Raw genomic sequence first — 26,231 nt, 5'->3', positions numbered from 1 at the left:
ACCACCCTGGTGTCCACATGCCATCCCTGCATTTGGAGGCTGAGGTGGGAGGATTGTGAGTTTGAGGCCAGCTCAGGCTACACCATGTCCCACTGTGCCCAGTTAGTCAGCTGAGGCCCAACCTGCCTGGGCTCAGGCTGACAGTGCCTGTTTCTGCCTGCAGGGGAGACTGGCTGCTGAGCTTCGTGTACCGCACATCTTCTGTGCAGCTCCGGGTCGCAGGCCTCCAGCCCGTGCTGCTGCAGGACCGGAGGATGGAGAATGTGGACCTGTCCGCAGTGGTGAGTACTGGCCTGGCCGTCCAAGGGCTCCCCATTGGCCTGTGATGAGGGACACCAGGTCACTGCAGCACTTGGCAGTATCACTTGCACGGACAGGCCTGCCTCCTGTGGGCTCCATGCCAGCCTTTCCCCCCTTGGCTGTAATCCTCAAGCTTCTACTGCCGGGCAGGGACTGCAGTGTTCCATTTACAGATGAGAAAACCCAAGCTTAGGAGAATTCCGGTCTCCCAACTAGAAACTCGCAGGGCTGGATCTAAACCCCTAGCCAGAGTCTTCAACTTACCACCCTCCTCTCCCCCACACCCGCAGCAATAACCCCATCACCCGTCAGGGCTGCCCCCACCCCTCACCCCAGCAATAACCAAAGCAAGCAGAGGACTCAGGTGCAGAGCATTGTCTAGATGCAAAGCAGTCGTCCCTGGTGCTGGCCAAGCAAGAACATAATCCAGCACTAAGCCCAGCCATTATATGGGGAGTTTGCTTAAGATGCAGGGCCCAGGGCCCTGGACTAGTGAGTGCTCCCTGATACTAACCCCTTCCTCTTCCTCTTCAGCCACCCCACTACCCTCACTTCTCCAGTTTGGAGACTAGCTGCTTGCGGACCTCTCCCTCCTCAAACACCTTGGCTTTGGCTCAGTTCCTGCCTAATAATAGCTCTTTATCACATTAGGGGCCCCAGCAAAGCGGTGCTTTCCTCCTCTGACTAATTAGAGGTAATTAGCATTGCCTTTGTGTCCCTGGCTTTCCTTGGCAGCTACTGCTGGAGGAGGGGATGGCAGGGCTCCCTCGGGAGGATTTGCCTGGCAGCTCCCTTTGCTTCAGCAGCCAGGAGACCTGTCCCATCCCTCCTCCCTGTGGCAGGCAAGGACCATCTCTGGTGGGGGTGTGGAGAAAGGGACCCTGGCTAGGAAGCCTCTCTGGGCTGCAGCTGGTGGAGGATTTACCACCCCAGGGCTCAGTGTTTGAAGCTGTCCTGGAAGCCCTGGTTCAGGAAAAACCTCTCCATGTCCCAAAGGATGTGCTTGATTTTAGAAGTTAACACAGGGCCAGCCACAGAGTACAGCAGTCAGTAATAGCACCAGCGTCAGGTGACAATGGCCACCGTGAATCAGGTGACCCTGCAAAAGGTCCCAGGAGGACATACTGATCCATGGTTCAGATGTGGAAACTGAGGCTACAGCGTGTGACAAACATGAGCGTAATAGTGACTTTCTGAATCACGTGCGTGACCACGCACGCCCCTTGGCAGAAATAACTGAAGTGGGGATGTATTTGCATTCACGGTTTAGGCAGGCTTCAGTTCGCCAGGGCAGGGGAAGTCCAGCAGGATGGGTTGACAGCAAAGGGGGAGGGACGAGCCCAAGCCTAAGAGGTTCATTCAAAGCCCACTTCCGGTGCCCTCTTCCACCAGCTGGACCCTACCTCCTAAAGGTTCTCCCAACACCACTGGAGAAGGAACCATCAAGGACATGAGCCCAAGAGGGACATTGTAGATTCAAGTCAGAAACCCAGGGCAGCTACCTCAGAGCTTGGGCCCTCGGCCACACACTGGTGCCACCTGCGTTCCTCAACCTCGGCAACAGTTTGCAGCCCTGGTGGCATGTCCGTATCCACATGGTCTCCTGCTCACGCCAGCACACATGGTGCTGGGGTTATTGCCAGTTTCATTTTACAGAAGAAGCGGGGACAGCAGGGAACCAGGGCTTAGTGGCCAAGGAAGGGGTCCTCAGGACTGACAGGTGGGGTGGTGGCAGCCAGGCCAGGTCTCTTGCAAGGCAGGAAAGGGGAAATGCTGGGGTCCACCCCTACCCACAGGACCTGGTAACTGCTCGCATTCATAGTCTCTCGGCCAGTAGTCGATGAGCCCTTGCTAATGGACAGTGGGGGTAGGAGGGGCCTGGTGTGTCCAGAATCATTCATGAAAGATGGCTGCTTTGTATTAGTGATGTCTGGTTGTACAGGGCAGTGGGCATGGCTTGGTAGGACAGCTGGGGAGATAGTCACGGGCTAAAAACTTGAGTCCACATCAGCTGTGTCGCGCCCACCCATGACCCACCTTGCCCTGCTGCTGGCTGTAAACATAAAGTACCAACAGCAATGACTCCATCTTGGGTCTCTGTAGACCTGCCAAGACCTGGACCAGCCTATGGCAGAGGAGGCTAGAGCTGTGGACTGTAGGTGTGATGGCCACCTGAGGCAGCAATGACAGTGACACCGCCCTTCCTGACTGCCTGTTCCCACATAGCCCTGGCACCAGTCCCCACTCCTTCCCCAGGATCCCAAAGGCTCAGGGAAGCAGCTGTAATCTGTCCGTGGTCAACTGGTTGGTGTTTGTCCCTGCGGGTCTGAAGTTTCTGTTGGTGGGAGTTGAGATGTGATAGCTAGTTTAAGCAGCCACCTTGGACTCCCAAAAGGATCAACCCGGCTAGTTCCCCGTCGCTGTCTCCCCTTTGAGGCAAGCTAAAGTCAGAGGACACATATTTATGCGGCACCTACTAAGAGTCCTTCTCGGATCCCATTGAAATGCATTAGCACGGACCCGGATCGGGAAACATCTCCATGAGCTGCCTTGGAAAATGGGGATGTGGCTCAGTCAGTAAAGTGTTTGCCACAGAAACATGAGGGTCTGAGTTCAGGTCCCCAGAACCATGATGGAGGCGGGAGGGCAGAGGCAGGGGATCCCTGGAGCTTGTTGAACAACCAAGCTAGCCAAACAGATATGCTCCATGGTTAGTGAGAGACCCTACTGCTAAGTATTTTTCCTTAGCCGACAAATCTCTCTGCTGACACAGTATTTCCAATCAGACCAAATCAGACCGAATTAGAAGACACCCAAGGTTTAATGAATGGCAACACTCCCAGGTGCCTCCCCCCCGGAAAACATGGAGAGGGGAACAGAGAACCGCACCGGAGATCCAAAAGACCATGGGAAACCGGGAGACCACATGTTCATTCTCTGGGGTTGGGGGGCAGTTTAAATAGCCTGTGGGAGTGGTCTTGACCTTCCCTGGGGAGGGGTCACCATTTGGCAGGCTTTCTTGGAGGTAGAGTTTGGACTGAGGCAACTCCCAGGGGAAGGAGCTTTGAAATGGAACTTTCCACCTAACATTCCAAAGATGGATACCAGGGGGCTGGGGTGAAGCCCCACAACTAAGCAGTCCAGGCTCTATATAAAGGAGTGCCAGGGAGCTAAGGTAGTGCTTTTAACCAAACACCTATCTTGAAAAAAAATAAGATGGATAGATTGAGGAAGACACCTGACCTTTGACCTACACACACACACACACACACACACACACACACACACACACACACACACACGGGTTGGGGGAGGGGTAAGAAAAGACACCCATTCTCTCACAAAATACTCCAGGAAGCACCTGAAATAGCGTTGTTCCTCTCCTCTTGGCCCCTCTGGACTGCTGTAGGTGAATGCATGGGACTAGATCGTGTGCCAGGAACAGAGAGTTGTCCATGGCTGTGGCACTGGAGTCTACTGGCGACTTCTGGCTGCATCTCACTGTGGAGTGGCAAGCTGGCCTTGTAACAAATGCGCCCTCAGGGTGACATCACTGTCAAGCCAGAGGCAGAGCCCTGGGCTCCTGACCCAGTGTCCCCCCCCCCCAACACTGCTGCTTGGGGGAGTTAAGTCTTCAGCACACAATGAGGAGGTCTAGTGGGGACTTCCTAGGAGGGGAACCGGGCGAAGCGGGGGAGTGATGCGGACAGTGAGCTGAGAAGAAGCAGAACCTTATGGGCTGTAACAAAACGTTATTTCCCACCTGGGATTTTTCCCAGGAAAACCCTCCCAGCCACCCTGTGTAGGAGCCACTCCTGATGCTGGGGACAGAAAGGCCACCCAAGGTCCCCTGGCTACTGAAGAGCAAATACTGAGCCCTTCCCCCACCTGCTATACATTTGGAAAAACTTTCTTCACTTGTCCCTAGCTCAGATCCTATAGCACACACACACACACACATACACACACACACTTGCCCCACCCCCACCCCGTGTACTCTGGACTTGAGAACCACTGAAAATTAGGACCCTGGGATGCTGAGTGACTGGCTGAGAGTGGAACTTAGCTTGGATCCTAGGGAAAGGGTGGAACCACCATCCTACCCACCTACCCACCATCCTGCCCACCTACCCACCATCCTGCCCACCTACCCACATGGTCCTCACTCATGGTCTCCCTGCAGGTCAACGGGCACTTGGACTACGCCAAGCAAATGGATGTCATCCTGAAGGCTGTGGGCATTCGCACCAAGCCAGGCTGGGGTGAGAAGGGATTCCTACTGGCCCCTGGCAGCCTGGCCCAAGAAGAGCCTCTCCAGACAGCCATAGTCTCCACAGATGAGGCAATCCACCAAGATGGGCAAACCCAGGAACCTGGCCCAGGAGACAGTCTCAAAACCGCCGGACCTTCCAGTGCCAGGCTAGCCCAAATGCCAACAGAACCAGACCAATCCACAGAGGCCTTGCTCCCTGCCACTGCCAGTCCGGCAGAAGGACCCGTGATCTGCAGCCATGGTGTGGGTCCTAACCCACTGGGCTGCCCTGACTGCACACAAGGGACCCGGGAATCCTGTGCAGAACTGGACTGACCCCAGGAGTCCAGTTATCTCTTTAGACTTCTGTATTCAATTTTCTCTCATACCTCTGGGCTCCTCAGAGAGTTCTGGAGGTGTGGAATTTCCACAGGTGCCTTTCTGAAACAGAAAGAGCCTGGAATGGAGAGATGGTGAGGAAAATGCTTGCTCCCTGAGGGAACACTGGCCGTGGGACCTGCAACATCAGCCCAGCTCCAGGCCAGCGTAGGCTCCTCCCCTGCAGGTCCATCCAGAGGCCCAGGAGTCACTGTGAGACTGGAGGTCCCCATGCTCTTTCTTCCTCCAACTTGAGTGGAACCAAGCATCTTCTTGATCTTTTATCGCCTCTCCAGGACTGCCCACCAGCCCCAGGCCCTACCGGTGGGGTGTTTTCAGGTGCCAATGAAGTCAGTTCCTCTGTCTGCTCTTCTTGGGAGGTCCAGTCAGCGCTGTCTCATACAGATGTGCAGGCTGTGTGTGTGCACTGCAGAACTGCAGAGTAACTGAGACGGATGTCATGTAAATGGTGCCCCACCCTGAGCTTGTGAGACGTGCTGGCCCTGTATAGAATGGTAGCCAGAGAGAGAAGCGGGCCTGGTGATAAATGAGGATTATACAGGGAGGGACCAATAAATACTAAAGCCTTTTCTCTTAACCTTCGTGGCCACTTTTTATTTTATGCTGGGGAAACCCAGTCTCTATGTATTTAGGAAACCTGTTAAAGGCCACATGGCTGATCAGTGATGGAGTCACTATGAAGTCTAGCTAGTGGGATTTTAGACCCGATCTCTAAGGTGCTGCATCCACATCCATGGGAACCTCCTCCCTGTTCCTCCCACCTCTTCTGTAGGGCAGGAATGGAGGTGGCCCACCCCCATTCTGCACATGGAGAAATAAGACTCATCCGAGGCTGTGGGTGTCACAGTGTTCAGAAACCGGATGCCCCTCCAGTGCACAGCACCTATTCACTTTATGGACACTTGCCCAACTTATGCTGCTTTCAGGACAAGCTGCTGTGCCCATGTGGAAAAAATGACAATGATTTGTTGGGGTGTCACAAAGCAAGCTAGAGACAGAGTCAGATCAGAGCCCAGGACGCTTGGGTGGAAACCTTTACGCAGCCGCTTTCCACCCACCCAGGGATTCAATACGACACGGTCCACACACAGTCACTTCAGCTCGTGTTTATTGAGTCCCTCGGGCAGGCCTAGAGGAGGAGAAACCCGGGCAAGCACCAAAACCCTGCTGCCAGGGCCCAGTTGAGTATGATCAGCACCACGGAGAGCTCCTGGTCACGCTGGGCGAGCCTGGGAGCCAGGGTTGACGGAACCTAAGGGCTTGAATAAAGACCTGGGATGAAGAAGAACTCAGCAAAGAGAAGCACGGAGCCAAGGGTCCCCTGCCCTTACCCACAAAAGCCAGGCCCAAGCCGGAGCCCACCTGCTTGTCTGTGGCTTCACCCCCAAGCCAGGGACATTCCTCTTCGACTGTTCTCTGCCCACCCAAGCAGCTGACCCTAGGGAAGTTCCAAAGAGGCAGCGTGAGGAACTGAGTCTGCCCGGGATGGAGGAAGCCCGCCTTTGAGGTGGAAAAGGCAGAGCAGCAGATGGGACTGGAAGGGTCCCTGAGTGGTGGGGTCCCCCACCCATCAGAACAAAGAGGCTGGGAGCCCGAGTTAGGGTATGGAAATCAAGGCTGGAAAAGAGCAGTGGGGCTGCGGTGTGGCTCCGCAGAGAGCACTTGCCTAGTGTGTGCAAGGCTGTCCTAACAGAAAGGAAAGGGCGCTGGGGACACAGTTCAGTTGATATAGAATGCTTTCCTAGACTGCATGAAGCCCTGAGGTCCATCCCCAGCACCGCATACACCTGGTGTGTGCGATACCTCTGTGATCCCTGCACTTGGGAGGTAGAGGCAAGAGGATCAGAAGTTCAAGGTCATCCTTGGCCACACGGAACTTGAGGGCAGCCTGGCTACATGAGACCCTAGGAAAAAAATAAAAGGGAGGGAAAGAGAGAGCAGAGAGGGAATGGGGGGAGGGGCTCTGCTTCCCTTCTACCGGAGCCAAGCCCTGGCTGACCAGGGGTTAAAGCAACAGAATTTACCACCTCCTGCCCCCTCACAGGTGCTGGGCACATCATTTACATAGTCTTTTAAGGTAGCATCCTTACTCTCCCTTGAGACCTGTGCTAAGCCCCCAAGCTGCCATAGACAGTTGAGAAAAGGGTCCTGTTGCTGCCTGCCTGGCTTCCTGCCTAAGGTGCTCTTTAGGGTTGACAATTCCCATCCCAAGGGCTGGCAGGTCCGAAGTGTCCAGCGAATGCAGACGTGGGAAAGCTCATGAACATACAATTTTGACTGAGTGTATCTTCAGTGGAAGGGGGGCACTTTGAATAAACTCCCAAGGCCTATGAGAGCCCCCCAACATCCCGAGGATGGCACTTTGGATGGCAGGGGATTGGGCCAGACAAGAACCAGGGTGAGTATCTAAATGCGCCTGCTGTCCACCTACCAAGAAAGAAAGGACCAAGAACAGGTTGCTTTCCTGCTGACCTGAACCAAATGACCCATCTCCCCAAGTCCCCCAGCCACACTACACAAACCAAAATGATGTTCCATATTGGAGCGCCCTACAGAGATGTTTCTAATCACTCCTTATGTTAAGGGGTCGGTAGCAGCAGATGGGGGTTAGCCGAGGATGCCTCGTGGAGGGAGAGTGGGCTGAGTTCTCTGGAATGTGGCTCTCCACTGACCAGCTCTTGACCTGGTCAGTTCATGGGGGAGCTCAGTGGATGCTGCCGTATCTCGGGCTCCACAGAGTCCGCGACGAAGAAGTTGACCACAGCGGTGGCCCTGTTGGGTGGCGGGGGGTCCCGGGTTGCCTCTCCAGGCAGCAGAAGCTGAGCCGTCGTGAGCTGCAGTCCCGAGGTGCCCCCTGATGCCGAGTCTGAATCTGAATTCGGTGGTAGAGGCAGAGGCAGCACCTGTTGCAGGCTGAGGCCTGGTCGTGCACCACTGTGGGAAGTCCACACGGAGGGGGAGGCAGGGCTGGCCCGGTGCTCCGGGGGACAGTGGATGCATGGCAGGAACCTGCCCAGGGCCCTCTTGAAGTCCCGCATGAAGAGTGGGTAGATGATGGGGTTCATGGTGCTATTACAATACCCGAGCCAGGTGAGGACATCGAAGAGGCCTGGGGAGATGCAGTCACACACGGCCTGTGGGGATAGGATTCATCACACCTGGTCCTGGGCAGGGACCCAGGCTACCTCCCCCAGCGGGAGGTACCACACATGCGCCATCCTCCTCCCTCCCCCTTGCACAGTGAGGCATGTCATTTTTTACCTGAGCTATGTTGGCCACAAAGAAGGGCAGCCAGGTGACAAAGAACATGCCCAGCAGGATGCCCAGGGTCAAGCTGGCCTTCAAGGCCTTCCTGCTATGCTTGGTGGCCAAACGTCTGCTGTCAGCGGACTCCATCCCTGGGCGTGGGGTCCTGGGCACCTGTAGAGAAGAAGGCCATATAGGTTGACTGATTTTAGTCATAGACTGAGCCTCAATCCTAATACTAGACTGAATCTTATTATACCAGCAAATAACTGAGCCCCGATCCTTGATGACCCCCAGCTAAAGCACTAAGCCTAACTCCAGTTCCACACTGAACTTGATACTGGAGGCAGACCAAGCCTGACATCGCTGCCAAGCTAAGCACAGCACAGACTGCCCATAGACCCTTGTGAACCCAAGGTCTAAATCTGAACCTTCAACATGGCCTATACTGAGCCCTTATTCTGGTCCCACACTGCACCTTGTCCACACAGCATTCCACAAGGAGTTTGAGAAGGTTCAGATACAGAGGTCGTCAGCTCCAAACAGCCTTGCTGCGAGGCCAAACAGTACTCGGTGCATGGGGGCATCAGAATGTAGCTCAGTTGATAGAGCTTGCCTAGCATGCGGGAAGCCCTGGGTTCCATTTCCACTATCTCACAAACTAGGTGCAGAGATATGTGCCTGGAATCCAGGCAGACTCAGAAGTTCAAGGCTACCCTCAGCCACAAAATGACTTGAGACCTGTCTAAACTATGGGAGACATAGTCTCAAATAAATACTTTGGATGGATGGATGGATGGATGGATGGATGGATGGATGGATGGATGGATGATGACATTCAACACAGACAGGCACACACCACAAGAAGCCCCATCACCTTCCAAGGCTTTGGCGCTTCAAGACTCAGTTACACTTGAGAAAGAACACCCATGGCCGAAGAGCAGGCATTGTGCAGCCCGTGGATCCCCTGCATGTTTTGGAATTATTGTTTTTACTCTCATGGTGCACAAAACAGAAATGTTTCCTTTGCATATGTGCATGAAGCACATGTTTGTGATGGAATCTTGTGTAGATGCATAGGGATGCTGGCCCGTGACCTTAGCACCGCACAGATCCTTGACAACCCAGACTGACATCCGACTCCACACTCCTTGTGGACACTGGTGGGAACCAGGGAAGGAGGACGGTGCCACTCCCCAGAAGTCACTGAGAAGGGGACAAGTTTATGGAGAGATCTGAGCTTGATGCTGCCACCCGTCAGCCAACCATCCCAGATCATTATGAGGCACGGAAGGAGCCTGGACCACCTTGAACTCTGAGAGCCCTTTGAAAAATAGGGGAAACCTCCCCCTAGAAAAGGATACTGATAAAAATCTATATCCCTGTGCATAAAAGAAAATAATATACCGCTTTTAAGTAAAGGTGACTGCCACCAAGCCTGACAATCTGTGTCCGAGCCCTGGAGATGACCTTGAACTCCTAATTTTCCAAGATTTACCTCCTGAATGCTGGGGTTACAAGCATGTGCCTCCACAATGGTTTATGCAGAGCTAGGGACTGAACCCAGGGCTTCACACCCTCCTTCACACCCAGGGCAAGCCCTCGACCAACTGAGCCACAGTCCCAGCCACAGTCTTGCCTTCCTCATACACTTAGGTTTTAAATCCAGGAATTTGCCCAGCTTCATTCTTTTTTTCTTAACTTATTTTGAGACATGTAGTCCAGGGTATGTAGTCCAGGCTAGCCTCATACTGAAAATAGTTCTGCCTTGGTCTTACCAGATCCAGGGTAACAGGTAAGTTCCAACATGCCCAACTGGGTTCTGGAGGCAGCCAGAGGTAGGATGGCTGTGGAGAGATGCTAAGACCAGGAGGAGGTAAGGAGGGAACCAGATTCCCGGGCAACCCTCCACAGATGGAGAGGGGGTGGAGAAGGCAATGCCAGGGTCTGTCAGAGCCAGAGAGCTTCAGTGCCAACCAAATGCTTCCTCACACAGGCGCACTCCTCCGCCCAGCTCCCTGCCAGCTGGGTTTGCAGAGCAGAGGCCTGTCTAGAGTGCCCAACCCCCGCTCCCAGCTGCCCTTCTGCAGGATTTGGGGTCCTGCTCTGGAATATGAAAGGCAAAGCACATCATAACAGATTTTTCAGATGAAAACTGGTGATATGAGAATCAGGGGTAAATCCATCGAAGAGCAGCCTGGAAGATGCCCCGATCTCTTCCCCTTGGCCTTAAAAGGGTGGAGGAGGCAAAAGCTGGGCTTTATGATAGGCAGTCTGCAGCGAATCACAGCCCCACTAGCTCTATGAACTTGAGTGAGAGTTCCCTGTCTACAACTGTAAAGAGAGAGACCATGGGGCCCATAGAGATAGCTCAGTGGTCACGAGGGAGTCGCTGGGAGAGTGCAGACTGTACGTGCATGCGCAATACTGATGCCAGTGCCTGACTTCTGTCTTCCCAGGAGCTATGCCCAGCCATGCTAGGCTTCCTTCTGCTGTCTGTATGTCCCTTTTATATGTCTGTGACATGTGCTAACAACAGAGGGTGGCTTGTCATCCTGGGTAACCCGGAAGTTCCCTTCCAGTCAACAACTCCACGTGGACACTTGGGTTCAGCTGACAAGTCAACCAAAGGCGTGGCATAGGAGAGAATGAAGGCCTCAGCCACCAGCTGTCCACCCAAGGACCCACAGGTAAAGGTCCCTACTGCCAAGTCCCGTACATGAGTTTGGTTCCTGGTGGAAAAGACAGAACTGGGCTGGGCATAATGGCGCACACCTTTAATCCCAGCACTTGGGAGGCAGAGGCAGGAGAATCTCTGTGAGTTTGAGGCCAGCCTGGTCTACCTAGTGAGTTCCAGGTCAGTCAAAACTGTAGAGTGAGACCATGTCTCAGGAGGAAAAAAAAAAGACAGAACTGACTCCCACAGGTTGTTCTCTGACTTCCACAGGCATGCCATGGTGCAACATTCCCCCAACACATGCACACGCACACACACACTCTGAATATACACATACACTGAATATACACACAATGAATTAATAAATACAATAAAAATATCAATGTTGTTGGCGAGGATCCGGAGATGTACCCTCATTGGCACAGTGTGTGCCTAGCATATAGGAAGTCCTGAGTTCCATGTTCAGCATTGCATAAACCAGGTGTGGTGGTACATGCCTGTAATCTAGCCCTCACAAGGGAGGGGCAGGGGGATTAGGAACACGTGATCATCCTCTGCTACATCGTAAGTTCAAGGCCAGCCTGGGCTACATGAGACTCTATCTCATGAAGAGGCAAGTACTCTATCAACAGAGCCATATCCTCAGTCCTAGAATTCATTCACTCATTCATTCATTCATACAGGGTCTCAGTGGTTAAGAGCACTGGCTGCTACTCCAGAGGACCTGAGTCCAGTTCCCAGCAACCCCATAATCCAGTTCCCAGCAACCCCATAATGGCTCACATCCATTCATAACTCAAGTTCTAGGGGACCTAACACCCTCTTCAGGCCTTTTTGGGCATCAGACATGCACACGGTACACACACATACATGCAAGCAAAATACAAAAATGCATAAAATAAATGCACCATTTTTTAAAATTATAGTAAATAAATAAAGAATATGGTGGCCAAAGGAGGTGTGCTATAAGTGAGAGTGGCAGCTATGTAAGCAGTACAGGCAGCATGCCTCCGTCATGGGAAAAGCACTAACATAACACACTGATTCTCGAGGGCCTGACATATGGAAGAAGTGCAACAATGAACCGTAAAACTCATTGTTTACGGTGGCAAGAGTGTCACCAGTGGTGAAGAGATTGGGTTCAAGGGATCCTTTACTTTTTCTTGCTTGTACTTCTTGGGCTGTGTAGAGCACTTTCCTATCAGGCACAAGGTCCTGGGCTCCACTGCTGAACACCACAAAAAACTAAAAGGAAGCGCATGTATAACTTCCTTCATTATTTAAATTGCTAAGGATCAAGGGCTAGAGGGATGGCTCCACCATTCAGGGCACTGGCCACTTGCAGAGGACCTGAGTTCTGCTCTCAACACCCACGCTGGGCAGCTCACAGCCTGTAACTTCAGCTCTGAGAAATCTGATGCCCTCTTCTGGCCACCATGAGCATTGCATGCGTGTGGTGCATATACAGCTGAACAGACACACATAGGTATGCATAAAGATTGAAATAAAGGGATAGAGAGATGGCTTGGTGCTTTAAAGTACTTAGTTGCTCTTTCAGAAGACCTGGGTTCAATTCCCAGCACCCACAGGGCAGCTCACAACCATGCATAATTCCAGTTCCAGGAGATCCTATGCCCTCTTCTGACCTCTATGGGTGTTATAATACATGTCATGCAAATGTCATATAATACATGTCAAGTAGGCAAAACACCCATGTATATAAAATACTTAAATATATAAAATTAGGAAATAAATTTAAATTTTTAATTAAGATAAATAAACATTAAAAACAGTTTAGTAATCGTCTAGTCACAGAGCGAGGCCGACAAGATGGACTTGAGCCAGAACACAGGGCATCACACCCTGACTCTCGTCTAAGCAGCTGAGCTGAGCGATGTTGGCGAGCTATGGTGCCTCTCCCATCTCTTCTGTAAAAAGGTGCTTCTGGTAGTATCCACCTCCCAGGCCTGTGCTAAGGGTCAAATAAGGTAATACAATCCTGTTGGAACAGCTCCTGAACCCCGTAAGTGTCGTGTAGGTTAGCTGTTATCCTTTACACTGTATGTATTCCAAGAGTCTCACCTACTTAATGGTGATGCTGGTGGTGACCACCATGACCATCTTTTCCCTGGAAAGGCTGGAGGTCCCCAGAACCATCTATTCTACCACCAACAGACAGGGAGGGAAACCTGTTGAGAACCTACTATGTGCCAAAGCCACTGCATATTATCCCCCTGCCTTATGAATAGTCCTCTCTAGTTCTGAGATAGAGAGAGGCGAAATGACTTCTCCAAGGTCATTCAGCTGTGGCCGGAGCAAGCAGGGTTGGAAGCAGGGAACACTGAGTTTCTACTCCAAGCCCCCAGCTCAGCACAGCAGCCACCTGCACTCTGCAACCACCTCCCTCAGCAGTGAATGTCACCTCCTCCTCCAACGAAGAGGAGGGATGGGGGTGGAAGGACAACCTGTCACTGAGACAAATGTGCAGTTGGGAGGGAAGGGCAGAGGTAGGAGGAAGACAGGGAGGAGGGAGAGGTGGGGGGGAGTCAGGGAAGGCAGAGGGAAGATGATGGGGAGAGGAGCACCCATGGGGAGGGGGAGGAAGATTAAGGCAGGTTAGGAGCTTGGGGGTGAGAAAGCAAGGTGAGGCAAAGCAGGGACTCCTAGCTCCTCTCTCCCTCAGCCCCTGGGAATGCTGGGAAGACCTACTGGAAACCACTGCCCAGGAGTGGCTTTTTAAAACCCATTTTCACACAGAGGCATATGTGGATCAGAGGGAGATAATGCTGGCCAGCTCCACCTTGCCTGTGCCAGGAACTGCTTCCACCTCCCTTCAGTCTGCAGGGAGCTAGAAGCTGCACTGGTGAAGAGAAGAGCTAAGAGAGAGGCAGATCCTAGATGGGAAAGAGCCTCATGCCACCTTCTCTGCACCCATTCACACCGTTCCTGTGAATCTGAGTTCTAAGACCATCTCTGCCTCCAGGCTGCAAGTTCCCTGCCTGGTTTGTTGTTGTTGTTGTTGTTGTTGTTGTTGTTGTTGTTGTTGTTGTTGTTGTTGTTTTGAGACAGGATCTCATTATGTACCTCTGGCTTGCCTGAAACTCACTACATAAATCAGGCTTGGTGTGGAACAATTCTGTATTCTGTCAATTATGTTTTAAATAAACATTGATTGGCCAGTAGCCAGGCAGGAAGTATAAGCAGGACAACCAGACAGGAAGTAGAGGCAGGGCAATGAGAACTGGAGAATTCTGGGTAGGGGGAAGCTCCCTCTGCAGTCCTGTTCAGACACCAAAGAAGGAAGATGTGACCTGCCTGGCTGAAAAAGGTACCGGGCCATGTGGCTAACATATACTAGAATAATGGGCTAATATAAGTTATGAATTAAGAAAAAGCCTGAGCTAATGGGCCAATTGGTTTTATGACTTATGTAGACCTTCGGTGTGATTCTTTGGGACCTAACGACTGTGGAACTAGGCAGGACAGAAACCCCAATAAGCAGGCCCTCATGTTGCATGGGCTGACCTTAAACTCAGAGATCTACCTGCCTCTGCCTCCCGAGTTTGAGGATTAAAGGTGTGCACCGCCACCATTCCTGGCGATCTGCTTTTCTGGATAAGCCAGCTTCTCGGAAGGAAACACAGACACAGACCCCAAGCAGATGGAGCAAGAGTGCCACGCCACACACAAGCCCTCAAAGGCAGGCAGGAAACGGGTGCACAGAAGGCTCGCTCTTAACCAAGTGGCTTTAAAGGCAGGGTAGTGGAGGGTCCGATGCTTCGCCAGCCAAGAAAGTAGGTTTGGAGCTGGGAATATGGTTCAGCAATTAAGGGCATGCCCTGCTCTTGCAGATGACCCCAGTTCAGTTCTCAGCACCCATGTCTGGTGGCTCCCAACTGCTTATAGCTCCAGATCTGAGAACACCTCTGTCCTCCGAAGATACCTGCACTCACACACGTGTGTGTGCGCGCACACACACACACATACGCATGTACATGCACACACTCACACACACAAATAAAATAAGCACTATTTTTAAAAGAGAATGAGGCTGGGTGTGGTGGCACATGCTTCTGATCCCAGCATTTGAAAGCAGATGAATCTCTGCTCTCTCTACATAGAGAGATTCTGTCTCAACCACTCCCCTCCTAACCCCCCCCCCAAAAAAAAGAGAGAGAGAGAGAGAGAGAGACAGAGAGGGAGGGAGGGAGAGAGAGATCAGGCATTCCCTCAGGTGTTTGGTGGGAGAAGAGAGACAGGATAAACAAGCCTCCGGCTTGAAAGCCCAGCGGGTCATCCTATCTATGAGGTAGGATAATGGCCTTGGAGACAGAAGGCCTATCCTCCAGCCTTTGGCTTCAGGGTTCACTGTGGCTTCTCTGCCTAGGCCTTCAGCTACACACAGAGCATGGCTTTCAGAGGTCTCCCCCTCCGAAGATCCACCCTCCTCCCCTCCTGCTAGTGCTTAAGGTCAAAACCCATCTCTCCTACTAGCATAAATTTAAGCAGGGCAGGATCTTGCTCCTACACGCCATAGGTACTCAACACATGCCATTGATTGGGCTAATGAATTCATGCTATGAAAGGCTTACGGACTCATTGCATACAGTGAGCCCGCAGGAGCTGAGAACGGGCAGCCCTGTGAGCCGGGGTGGCACCCCAGGCCCTCTGCAGCTAGGCATCCATTTCCTCCCCACCATAAACACAGGCTGAGCGGCTGTGACAGGCTTGGCATGGTTCTGGGTGCTGGAAATACAGCAGCGAACATGACAAGCTCCTGCACTCTCGCAGCTCACGTCCTACTCAGGAGAAGCCATCAATCAATCATCCATCAACTGGCAAGATGTTTGCAGATGCTGCTGAGAGAGCAGTGGGCCTGGAGAGGACCAAGGGAGGGCAGCAGTTCCTCCTCACAAGCATGAGAACCGAAGGGACCAGAAGATGGGACAGAAACTACAGAAGGACCTTATGGAAATGGAACAGGTCCTGGGACAGGAATGTGCTTGATGCTCAAGGGACAGTGAGGAGGCCAGTGTGGCTGACAGAGGAAGGACAATCAAAGGGAGAAAGAGGGGAGTATAGATAAGGATCAGGGGGTCTTGGGGCAAAAGCTGTCCCAAACATAAAACACAGTACACATGACAGGTAGAAGATTACCATTGTAACCCAGGCATGATAAAGGGGCTCAGCCCCAGGATGGCAGTGGAGAGATGCAAGGTGCCCAGAGCCTGGACATGTGCTACAGGTAGAGAGGAGAGGACTGGGTCCATAGTGGAAGAAGCAGAGAGGCTGCTTCCAGAGCTTCCAGCCTGGGGAATCAGAAAAAAAGAGGTCACCATCCCCTGACGTGGAGAAGACCCCGGGGGCTAAGTGTGGAGCCTGGGAAGGGCCGAGTTCTGTCTGTCCTTGAGCAGGGCTTGGCCTAGCTGCTCACAGATGGTATTTCCAGGCCCGAGACAAAACAAAACCACTACAGAGAGTGGGAAAAAAGGACTAGCGACCCAGGTCAGAGCCCCACGGGGCAGGCAGCGCTGGCAGATCAAGGCTCAGGGAGGACCTGGGAAACAGTCGGCAGGGGGACAAGGTATAATGTCGCTGGTCACAGCATTGATCAACTGTCATTTCATCATGTCTGCTCTCTCTGGGGCATAGCTGCCTTACCGTGAAGCAGGGCTGAGGGACAGATGCTCAGCGGGTGTTCTGGACACCGAGCTTGGCTCGGTGCCTGACAGAGTGCTCAAGCCAACAGCGTGTGCCTGTGGGAAGCTCCCACGCAGGTCCTGAGGTCATGGTACCAGCTGGCTCGCTTTATCTAAGGAACACCTGTGTGGGGGCCCTGTTAGGACCGGGGAGCCCGAGAGGCCAACCTCTAATATCCTTGATCTCTGGCACAGAGCTTCCTCAAGAACGGGCATTCAGGACTTTTCAGTTACATGAAACATTTTAAAAACTCACAGAACCAATGAGACGGCTCAGCGGATAAAGGCACCTGCACCCATGAAAATAGTCATAAGTCCTACATACACACATTATGGCACACGTGTGCATGCTCACACACAAACACATAATAATAAGTTAAAATTTAAAAATACAAACACATGGAGGCTGGAGAGATGGCTCAGTGGTTAAGAGCATTGCCTGCTCTTCCAAAGGTCCTGAGTTCAATTCCCAGCAACCACGTGGTGGCTCACAACCATCTGTAATGAGGTCTGGTGCCCTCTTCTGGCCTGCAGACATACACACAGACAGAATACATAATAATTTGTATACATAATAAATTAATTTTAAAAAAATACAAACACATGAGAGCTGCAAGCTGTTTTCCCGCAAGAGAGGGCTTGTTCTTTGCTCTTAGTATCCCCTCCCCAAACTCATGATGAGAAAGCCAGCTTCAGGTTTGGGCACAGCAGACAGACACGTCAAAGGCACGCCAGTGACATCCCGCCCTTGTGTTTCCTGTGACCGCTCGTGGGAAGGGATACTGGTTTTCCATTTCTGGAAGAGATAGGGGTTTTTCTTTCTGAATACATTCATAGAAGTAAAAAAGATAAATGAGGAATACAAAGAAAATGCCAGATAAGGATGAACTGAGAGACTTAAGAGGGGACTGGGTGGGGGGGACAGGAAGGCAGATACACCCCACCCCCAAGTAATTCTCCTTCCTTTACAAAAATCTCAGAAAGCAAGCAGGGAACTCAGTGGTAGACCATTGGAGACCCTGTGCCACGGTCAGCCAATGTCGTCACAAACCCTGGAGCTTCCGGTTGTATTGAATATTGTTTTCATTGGTATTTATTTGTGTGTGTGTGTCGGTATGTGTCTGTGTGTCTTTGTGTGTGTGTGTGTGTGTCTGTGTGTGTGTGTGTCTGTGTGTGTCTGTATATGTATGTGCTGATATGCTACTGTCACATGTACCAAATCCGAGAGACAGCACTGAGCGCAATAGAGTTTTGAGTGTTTGTGGGTTGCCCAGCTTGTTATGTGGGTGCTGGAATCCAGTCTCCCATCTTCATGATTTTGCAGCAAGGTCTCTAAACCGCTGAACTATCTGACGCCTTTGCCGAGTAAGAAACAAGGCCTGCTGTGTGGAGACATCACATATTATCTGCTTGCACCACCGGCACTGCCTGTAGCTCATCCGCTTTCAGGACCCCTCTGGAGAAGCCACCTGCCTCTGAGGCCAGGAAACTTACACAGGTGAGAAGCAAGTGCTGCCCCTTTTCAGCCTCAAGTCAACAAACGGACAAGTCAATGAAATCACAACGAGGCAGGAGTGACTTGCCGCTGAGCAAGCGTGTCTTTTCTTTTCTTTTCTTTTGTTTTTAGAGACAGGGTTTCTCTGTAGTTTTGGAGCCTGAAGCCTGTCCTGGAACTAGCTCTTGTAGACCAGACTGGCCTTGAACTCACAGAGACCTGCCTGCCTTTGCCTCCCAAGTGCTGGGATTAAAGGCATGTGCCACCACCGTTCGGCTTACAATGATGTCTTTATAAACAAACAAACAAAAAGAAACCACCAAAATCTTCAGAAAAGAGTGAAAGGCCCAGGGCATTGATCCTGCCTCTGTGTCAGGACCACAGACAGCTGCTGGGACTCCAGAATGTTCTCAGAATGCCGAAGGAGACAGAGAGCTGCAGCCAGGATTTCTGCCCACCCAGATACCACTGTCCTAGGTGACTGGACCTTGGAAGATCGGGCTTCTCTTCAGGGCACTGTGGTTCAGCTACCCTAGGGGCTGCCCAGAGCCCTTTCGCACCTCAGCCTAGTTCCTCGCTGCTGTGTGACCCCCAGGCTACCACTCTTGAAGAACCTCCTTCACCTGAGGCTACACCAAGACATCCTTGCATAGCCTACCTGAGACCTTTGCCAGGGCCTTAGATTTAGAGACCCAAATCTCAGAAGCTCAAGTCTAGTCAGTGGACATCTCCATCACTCAGGGTGGACCTCAGCCTGAAGCCCAGCATGACCTGGATGGCAAGACTAGCCACCCTTGCTTGAGCTAAGAGCCCTGCCCTATTTTTCAGTTATTACTGAGCTGTGTACTGGGGGTCAAAACTGACCTAACCTCACACAGCTCCCAAGTCAGTGAGCCAAAGTGGCTAAATCAACAAATAAGTTTGGGGGTTGTGATGGCAGTAACAGATAGGAGGCGATGGGCCTGCAGATCAGAAAGTCGGGGTCACCCTGGGAAGAGGGAAAAGGAATTAGGCAAGAGCAGCACCAGGGAGAAGCATCCAAGCAAAGGCCACAGTAAATGCAAAGACCTTAAGGCAGGCATGGTGGCTCATGCCTATAGTCCCAGCCCTTAGGAGGTAGAGGCAGGAAAATCCCAACTTCAAGATCACCCTCAGCTACATAGTGAATTTGAAGCCAGCCGAAGCTGCATGAGACTCTATCTCAAAGTAAAAGCCAAAATCTTGGCACAGAGTTAAGCTTGGCAGCTTTGAGGACTGTCGTTGAGGCTGGTGCAGACCAAGTGGAAGAGAGGGAGAGAGGAGAAAGGGAGCATGGAGTTTGGCCCGAAAGGATCCACAGGCCACATTCTGAGATGGGTTTTCTCCTTAGGGTGAGCTAAGTGAGTTTTGTAGAAGGAAAGCAAGACAGCCAGGGTCTTTTCAGTCATTCTGGTTCTGGTTGGAAAAGTGGACCGCAGCAGGGGTGGGGTGGGGGCAGCGGGAGTCTATCAAAGGCTCCCTGGTAAGAGGCGACAGTGGCTTACACAACGGAGACAGCCGCAGAGAGGTGTTCTTAGACCCGTAGGCAGGACCAGCAGGCCTGAGAAAGGAGTGTGGACATGAGGGAGAGAAAGAGCGCTCTCTAAGTTTGCCACATGTGATACACGATGGGGCCTGTCAAGGAGAAGCACGCCAGCTTACTCCTCCGTATCCGGATATAGCAGCTAACCCACCACAGTCAGAGTTTGAGATTCGTTACAGAGACAGAGCCACGAGGCCTTAGAGGATCAGCCCCAAGCACTTACTAAGAGACAGTCAGCAAGTGATTCCCAATGGTTGTTTATTCCTTCCCATCCCAAGAGCCCAGGTCTCCCAAACGCATCCCGGGTACCTGCAAGGTCTCCAGGGCCTGGCCAGTCATGCCCGTGGTGAGCGAGGCCACTTGCACCGCCTGCTTGCGGGCAGCCAGCAGGATCCTGCAGTAGGTGAAGCAGATGGCACCTGAGGGCAGGAAAAAGGTGACTCCGGACGCCACGAGGACAAAAGGCAGGCTGGCCAATAAGCGGCACTGGTCGGGGGCAGGTGTCCGAGCGTTGCCCAGTTTGTGCCAGCCCAGCAACAGGGGCAGGAAGGAAGCAAGCGCCGCAAGACTCCAGGCACCCAGGATGAGCGCCAAGGCACGCGGGGTTGTCATGCGCAGCTTGTAGCGCAGCGGGGAGAGGATGAGCAGGTAGCGGTCCAGGCTGATGAGGCAGAGGTTGAGGATGGAGGCGCTGCAGCACATCACGTCGAAGGCGGTCCAAAGTAGGCAGAGGCCGCGCGCCAGCACCCAGCGCCCATACAGTGCGTTCAGCATGGCCGGGGGCATCACCACCAACCCCACCATCAGGTCCGACGCGAAGAGCGATACCAGGAAGAAGTTAGACGTGTTGCGCAGCGCGGGCTGCGTGCAGATGAGTACGATCAGCAACGAATTGGCGGCCGCTGTCAGCACGATGACCACGCACAGCGCGGCGGCCACCCAGCCGCTTCCTCCTGGGGCAGGAGGTGGTCCAGGCCCCCAGGCTGGGGTGCTATTGTTGACCGGGCCCGGCTCTGGGACCATGAGGACTAGAGCTGAGGACCAGGACGGGATATAGTGAACGCGGGGACAGGATGAAACCAAAGGAAGAGGAAGGAAGCTGGGTAAAAATTGCGCCCCGGAGGAGTAACAACACGGGGACCTTAGGTCACCAAGCGGCGATTACAAGAGATCGGGAAGGGGTTGTTGGGGTGTCTCCAACGATCGGGCCACCTGGAGAACTCAGGTAAGAAGTTTGGGGAAGGGTACCTGATGAGCCGAGTCAATTAAAGTTAGGTTGGCGTTGAATGAGAGAACCCTGGAGTGGAACAGAGCCACCTAGGATGGCATAAGATGGGGGTGGGGCTCCTGGCCAGAGACACAGCTGTGGGGAGATGGGAGCAGGAGGTGAACTCGCGCTCTCGGGCCGGGGTAGGCTCTTTGGGGAGGGTGGACGTGTGCGTACGCTAGATCACAAGCTGTCGCGCGTGGGGGTCTCAAAAGGGATGACCCGGGAGCAGGAGCCCAGGATTCGGGGTACCGGAGGCCGCGGGCTGGGCCAGGCCAGACTGGGCCGGGGTGAGCGGCTTGGCAGAGGAGCGCAGCGCCGCGCTCCACCTTCCCGGCCGCGCCGGCTTGCCTGGCTGCCTCCCACCCGAGCTCCCTACCTGGGCGCTCGCGGGTGATCCGCTGCCGGCGACTGCGGCAAGAGCCGCCGGGCTGGAGACTACAGGCGGCGGCTGGTGGCGCGGCGGGCAAGGGGCTCCCGAGCCGGGGAGACGCGCGCAGGAGCCCGCGACGCTTCAGCCACTCGTGGTCCCCGAGCCTCCAAGCGTGCGCCCCGCCCCGCGGTGGGCGGGCAGAGCCGAGCCCCTCTGGCAGACGAGCCAGGTCGCAGTACTTTAGGCCTGGAGAAGATGCTCCGAGCGCTCTTGGGTGCCTGCAGCCCCCACACCCCCGCCTGCGGCTCCCCTACCCACACGTGGTTATGGCGCAGGCAGAACTCAAGGAAGGGGGATGTGACCTGTCTGTACCCGGAGACTGCTCCCAGTGGGGTCTGGCCCCTCACTGTGAGAGTCAACACGCTGGGAAATACCAAGCAAGTCGTTTGACATCCCTCTGGGCCTCAGTTGCTGGATCTATACAATGGGTAAATAATTTCTGCCATTCTTCATCTTCGGGTCGCCCCATCCAGTTCTCCAACAGCACTGAATGTTATTCCTGAAGATCCCTCTAGGCCTGTCGGAGCGCCAAGTCTTAGTGTGAGAGGTTTGGGAATCTCCAAGCCATTGGAAGGGTAGAGTCACTGCAAGCAGAGGGGCAGGATATAGCGCCCCCTAGTGATGACAAAATTTTCTTCGCACCTAATAGGTACCAGGTAATGCTCTGGTCAAGCTGGATACTACAGATGATGGATGCTTCCCATCTGGGAACTTCCGTTCTGGCAGGGGGGAAAAAACAGGCAAGGAACGGGCAAAGAAAACCATAAAGTGGGCATTTCCACTGGGAAAAGAAAGACAATGTACAGCAGTCTGAAGAGAACCTGGTGGGTGTCTTTTCCAAAATAGAAAAACTTCCCAGTTAGAAGGGTCCACTGCAGTCACGGGTGTAGTTTGTCCTGGAATATCTACCCCGACTATAATGTCAAAGAGAAGGTGTTAAGATGAGGCTCAGAGGGGTCAAGAGCCTCTGCGGAGGTCACCAGCACCAACCAATCTAATGGTTGCCCAGATCTGCCAGGTGCCCCAGGCAGAAGGCGGCCAGCGTAGTTGGTCAAGATGCCCCCTGCCTGAATTCTCAGAGCAGCAGTACCCACTCACCCCTTGAGTGTCTTGGGAGCTATGGAGCTCAGTGCCCACACTGGGTGGAGCCAGCGGCAGCAGACAGAGGCCTGCCCGCCCTCCCCTACGCCATTCTACTTGGCTGGAGGAAGAGAATGTCCCCGCTGAATGGAGAGTCAGAGACCACCAGACCACCATGAGATCCCAGAATCACTGCTTGGTACTTCTGCACATTCCGGGCCAGTGGCACCTGATCCTTCACGCCCATCCCCCACCCCTGCCCTTTCTCTTCAGCCACAGTTAGCAGAATTTGGTGTCTGACTCACAGGGCGCCCAGGAAGATCAAACGACACTGTGTGACCTGCCGGCTAGACTGTGCCACGTCAATACTGTTGTCTTCTGTGTCCCCCATTGGGGTTCCACCCTAACGTGCCTCTAATAGCATACGGATGGACGCCTAGCATGGGCAGCAGGTGATTCATTTGGGGTTCAGTAACCTCATCGTCATGATCTGTTGCTTGATCTAGAAGGCTGGCAAAGGCCGTTTGTTTTGTTCCTCTGCCTATGAGGTTGGGCTGTGTTTATGTTTTGTGCCTGTGGAGGCCAGAAGAGGGCATCAAATCCCCTGGAACGGGAGTTACAAATGGTTGTGGGCTGTCACGTGGGTGTTGGGAATCAAACACAGGGTCTCTAGAAGAGCAGCCAGTGTTCTTAAACAATGATCCATTTCTCCAGGCCCCTAGCAAAGAGTTTGTTCTGTTTTTTTTTATTATGTTTATTGTGTCTGTGTGTGTGTTGTGAGGTATTTGTACACTATGTGAAGATGTATTGCAGTTATTGGTGTAATAAAAAGTTGAGCGGCCAATAGCTAGGCAGGAGGTGTAGGCGGGACTTCTGGGAAGAGAAAGGAAGAGGAGGGGGCATCAAGATGCACAGGAGATGCCCGGAGACACGGAGAGGAAACAGGGGGTACGAGATGGAAGGGAGGTAATGTCATGTGATAGATTAATATAAGTGGATTAATGTAAGTTAAGGGAGCTAGTTAGGAACAAACCCAAGCTATAGGCTGAGCTTTCATAATTAATAAGAAGTCTCCATGTCATTATTTGGGAGTTGACTAGCAGGACAGAAAAAGACTCTTGTGTGTGTGTGTGTGTGTGTGTGTGTGTGTGTGTGTGTGTATCAGAGAGAGAGAGAGAGAGAGAGAGAGAGAGAGAGAGAGAGAACAGAGGACAGCATCCAGGAGTTCTCAGGGATGGAGAACAAACACAAGTCATCATTCTGAACAGCTGCTGCCTTCTCACTCAGGAATCTTCTCTTCGACGTTCTTGTTTGTATGAATGTGGTTTTGTTTGTTTGTTTGAGACAGGGTCTGTCTTAGTTAGGGCTTCTATTGCTGTGAAGAGACACCATGACCACGGCAACTCTTGTAAAGGAAAACATTTAGTTGGCGCTGGCTTACAGCTTCAGAGGTTGATTCCATTATTGTTGAAGCAGGAAGCAAGGTGGCGCAGGCAGATACAGTGCTGGAGAGGTCGTGGGGAGTTCCACATCTGGATCCACAGGCAGCAGGAAGAGACAGCGACACACTGGCCAGGCTTAAGCATCAAAGACCTCAAAGCCCACCCCCCAGTGACGCACTTCCTCCAACAAAGCCACACCTACTCTAGCAAGGCCACACCTCCTAATAGCGCCAGTCCCTATGCGTCCATTGAGTCACCTCTATTCCAACCACCATGGTTTCATTATATAAGTCAGGCTAGCCTCATGTTTTCCATCTGCCAGCTCCATTTTCCGAGAACTGGGTTGCAGGCATCACTGCGATGCCTGGCTGCAGAATGCTCTTCTGTTCTCCATGCTTTGGTATCAGGGTAGTGGAGATGGGGATGGGGCTGCACATTACAGCCTCTTGGCACAGCAGCCTGGTAAATTTTAGCTGCATAAACAGAGAGATAGAATATATCCCTTGCTTTAGTTTTTGTTCTATAATAGGTAATGTCCTTCATATTTTACAAATAAAATATGATCATTTATTTATTTTTTTATTTTTATTTGTATGGGTATTTTTGTCTGCTGGTACACATGTGCACCACATAATGCAGTACCTGGCAAGGCCAGAAGAGGGCATTGGATCTCCTGGAACTAGAGTTACAGACACTTGAGAGCCACCATGTGGTTGCTGGGAATTGAACCTGGGACCTCTGGAAGAGCAATCAGTGCTCTTAACCACTGAGCATCTCTCTACCCCCAAAACTTGATCATTTTACATTTTTCTCATTCCAGGTGACATGCAATTCTTCATGAATGTTTGTTATATTGTTATCTGCAATATGCTATAATTAAAAAGTTTATTTTTAGCTGGGCAGTGGTGGCACATGCCTTTAATCCCAACACTCGGGAGGCAGAGGCAGAAAGATCTCTGAGTTCGAGGCCAGCCTGGTCTACAGAGTGAGTTCCAGGACAGCCAGGACTACACAGAGAAACCCTGTCTTGGGGGGAAAAGAACAAAACAATGGTTTATATTTAAGACTGTGCCTGGAAGTGGCGCCACCTTGTGGTCATACTGTTAATACCTCCAATTTAAAGAAGTTCTTCATTTGTCCTTTGTGTCCTGAACTTTGAAGCCTTCCTCACCATCACAGGTGCAGAGGGGCTTTTGAGAATTTTCAACCCTCTCTTGGTTGCTCCCGGCCATGGTGAGCTTCCTCTATGAAGGAGGCTGGTAATGCCACTGTGGGATAATGGGACAACAATCTTAGAAAGTCATACCCCTGCTCCAACCTCCATGCCTGGAGACACAGAGGACAAAGACAGCTCCCCGCTGCACAGAGGGAGGAGTCAAGGCCTGCGGAGGTCATGAGTCCCACTGGAAGCTGCTTTTGCAGAAGATGCAGTGGGGGTCACCTCCACAAAGGCAGGCAGCTTTAACCATGGACACCGTCTAGGTTCTTTTGTTTTGTTTTTGTTTTTGTTTTTTGAGACAGGGTTTCTCTGTAAAATAGTCCTGCTGTCATAGAACACACTATGTAGACCAGGTCAGTCTCAAACTCATAGCAATGTGCCTGCTTCTGCTTCCCAAGTGCTGGGATTAAAGGCGTGAGCCACCATTGTCCAGCCCATCTAGGTTCTTAATAAATATCTGTCCAATAAGTGAATGAATGCATGGACAAACTATCTGTCCAGCTACCTGCAGTGTGGGCCAGTCATTTGTTCTCCATGATCAAGCAGCGGACACTTCCTGCGGTGTGGCCTAAGGTCAGGCACTGTGCCCAACTTGCCATGTGCACTGACTTCCAGCACCTTCACCCTCTCCCTGGGAGTAGACTTGGCCCACTCTACACGTGGGAACACTGGACCTCAGAGACCTTATGATCTCTCAGGATCACAGTTAGAAAGTGGCCTAGCTGGGATTTGAACCCAGGCAGTGCAGACCTTCCCAGAGGCCTGGAGCAGGGGAAGGAAAGCAGTTGGGAGCTGGTCCCATGCAAGGTTGGGAAACCAACTCGGGCAAACCGGCCATCTTGCCTAAATTGCTAATCTGTAGAGATGCTAAAGGCCCTCGCTGCTTGTGTAAAGGGGTGAAGCGCTGCAATTTTATTCTTGGGTTCTCTTAGTGGTTCACTTTGAGCTTGGTGGAAGCAAAACTCTGAATCACTACCCCATATAAACATACATACATACATACATACATACATTCACAAATATATACATGCATTTACACACACACTTGAAGTAGACACAGCTCATGAGAGTTCTCAAATTCAGTGTTCTGCTGAGTGTTAATGCACACACTTGTAATCCCAGCACTCAGGAGGTGGAGGCGAGAGAATCAGAAGTTCAAGT

At 52.3% G+C, this 26,231-nt stretch overlaps 2 protein-coding genes and 1 long non-coding RNA gene across 9 annotated transcripts in view; 2 read left to right on the top strand and 1 right to left on the bottom strand.

Annotated features, from left to right (window-relative positions):
- Window positions 1-5,528, top strand: part of Tmco4 (transmembrane and coiled-coil domains 4) — a 77,218-nt gene extending 71,690 nt beyond the window's left edge. For 6 of the 7 annotated variants that reach the window (XM_048443380.3, XM_048443376.3, XM_048443379.3 and 3 more), the window contains 2 exons: window positions 164-281; window positions 4,484-5,528. In XM_048443380.3, the coding sequence (XP_048299337.3) occupies window positions 164-281; window positions 4,484-4,888 (523 nt within the window). In that variant the 3' untranslated portion in view covers window positions 4,889-5,528. The remainder of the gene's footprint in view (window positions 1-163; window positions 282-4,483) is intronic. The other variant, XM_085690392.2, reaches the window with a different exon arrangement.
- Window positions 5,529-6,041: 513 nt separating this feature from the next.
- On the bottom strand, window positions 6,042-21,910 carry Htr6 (5-hydroxytryptamine receptor 6). Its single transcript, XM_048443383.3, has 3 exons — window positions 19,939-21,910; window positions 8,213-8,371; window positions 6,042-8,085 (listed from the first exon to the last, which is right to left on the bottom strand). The coding sequence occupies exons 1-3, from the start codon at window positions 20,650-20,652 to the stop codon at window positions 7,639-7,641; spliced, it is 1,320 nt and encodes a 439-aa protein (XP_048299340.3). The 5' UTR covers window positions 20,653-21,910; the 3' UTR covers window positions 6,042-7,638.
- Window positions 20,715-26,231, top strand: part of LOC146894101 (uncharacterized) — an 8,149-nt gene continuing 2,632 nt past the window's right edge. The window contains exon 1 of the long non-coding RNA XR_015002181.2: window positions 20,715-20,854. This is a non-coding gene — a long non-coding RNA (uncharacterized LOC146894101). The remainder of the gene's footprint in view (window positions 20,855-26,231) is intronic.

Source organism: Myodes glareolus, chromosome 6 (assembly GCF_982192425.1).
Source record: "Myodes glareolus chromosome 6, mMyoGla1.1, whole genome shotgun sequence".
In the NCBI taxonomy this organism is placed as follows: domain Eukaryota; kingdom Metazoa; phylum Chordata; class Mammalia; order Rodentia; family Cricetidae; genus Myodes; species Myodes glareolus.
The sequence above is the reverse complement of the archived record's forward strand: the minus strand, read 5'-3'. Positions and strand labels throughout refer to the sequence as shown.